General features: G+C 38.3%; 1 protein-coding gene across 6 annotated transcripts in view; it reads left to right on the forward strand.

Moving 5' to 3' along the window:
* Nme7 (NME/NM23 family member 7) overlaps nt 1–1179 on the forward strand; it is a 123889-nt gene that overhangs the window by 87806 nt on the left and 34904 nt on the right. For 5 of the 6 annotated variants that reach the window (XM_021197750.1, XM_021197751.1, XM_029538319.1 and 2 more), the window contains one exon: nt 476–583. The exons of the other annotated variant lie outside the window; for it this stretch is intronic. In XM_021197750.1, coding sequence (XP_021053409.1) covers nt 476–583 — 108 coding nt within the window. The remainder of the gene's footprint in view (nt 1–475; nt 584–1179) is intronic. 6 annotated transcript variants of the gene reach the window in all.

A 1179-nucleotide genomic window follows, 5' to 3' on the forward strand; every position in this document is an offset into this window, starting at 1 on the left:
TCTCTCTCTCTCTCTCTCTCTCTCTCTCTCTCTCTCTCTCTCTTTCTCTCTCTGTCTCTCATACACACACACACACACAGACAATACAGCATTAAAAAAAATTGGGGGTGGGGGTGGTGAGACAGGGTTTCTCTCTGTAGCTTTGACTAATCTGGAACTCGCTCTGTAGACCAAGACCAAGAAGTTCTCGAATTCAGAAATCCACCTGCCTCTGTCTCCTAAGTGCTAGTATTAAAAGCATGGCCACCACCATCCAACCTACTAACATTGTTTTAATGTTCAAAAAATTTATACTAGTAAATATAAATTTTTCAGTGGTCAAGAGTTTCACATATTTATGGTCTTTCCAAGAAAAGTTATCACCCTCAATATATAACTTGGATTTTATAAAATAAAATAATGTTTTATGTAGTTAATGTTTTTTCTTATTAATACATATGACTAACCTAAACTATATGTTATGTGTATTTCATAGGAAATAGCCCGACATTTACGACCTGATACCCTCAGAGCAATTTTTGGTAAAACTAAGGTTCAAAATGCTGTTCATTGCACAGATCTGCCAGAGGATGGGCTCCTGGAGGTAAGCAGAAGCAGGGGGAAAGTCCTGCCTGTATGCCAGGCTCATCAGCAGGCTCCATAGTTCTTGTACATCTCAAACCATTTGATAGTCTGGGATTATGGGTGGCTTTTGGCCATCCAGTAACTTCATACTAGTATACTCAGTAAATCGAATATATTCAAGCGTGCACCTATGGTCCCAGGTACTCCAGACGGTAAGACAAAAGAATTTCTTTCTTAAAGTAATAAATGTTACTGATTGCTTGAGAATTCCCTGCAGTGTATTTTCATCACATCAGACCCCTTCCCAGCTCTCCCCAGACCCACCTGCCTACCCACCCAACTACTTACCTTTTTTTTTTTTTTTTTTGAAATTGCCAGTTTTACTGATCCAAAACAATAGTATTACTATGACACAGACAACAAGGTAACTGGGAGAAATTTTAGTAAGGATCCGATATTAATGATGTCACAGATGCAAGAGACTTCCAACCAAACCAATGATACATTACAATAAACATTTGCAAGTGAAGATGTGTGGACAGAAGGATATAGTCTCAGACATTTTGTGACACACTACACCTTCAACAATGAGATCTTTTCAATGCTTTGAATATT

The sequence above is a fragment of the Mus pahari genome, chromosome 5, assembly GCF_900095145.1.
Source record: "Mus pahari chromosome 5, PAHARI_EIJ_v1.1, whole genome shotgun sequence".
Taxonomy (NCBI): Eukaryota; Metazoa; Chordata; class Mammalia; order Rodentia; family Muridae; genus Mus; species Mus pahari.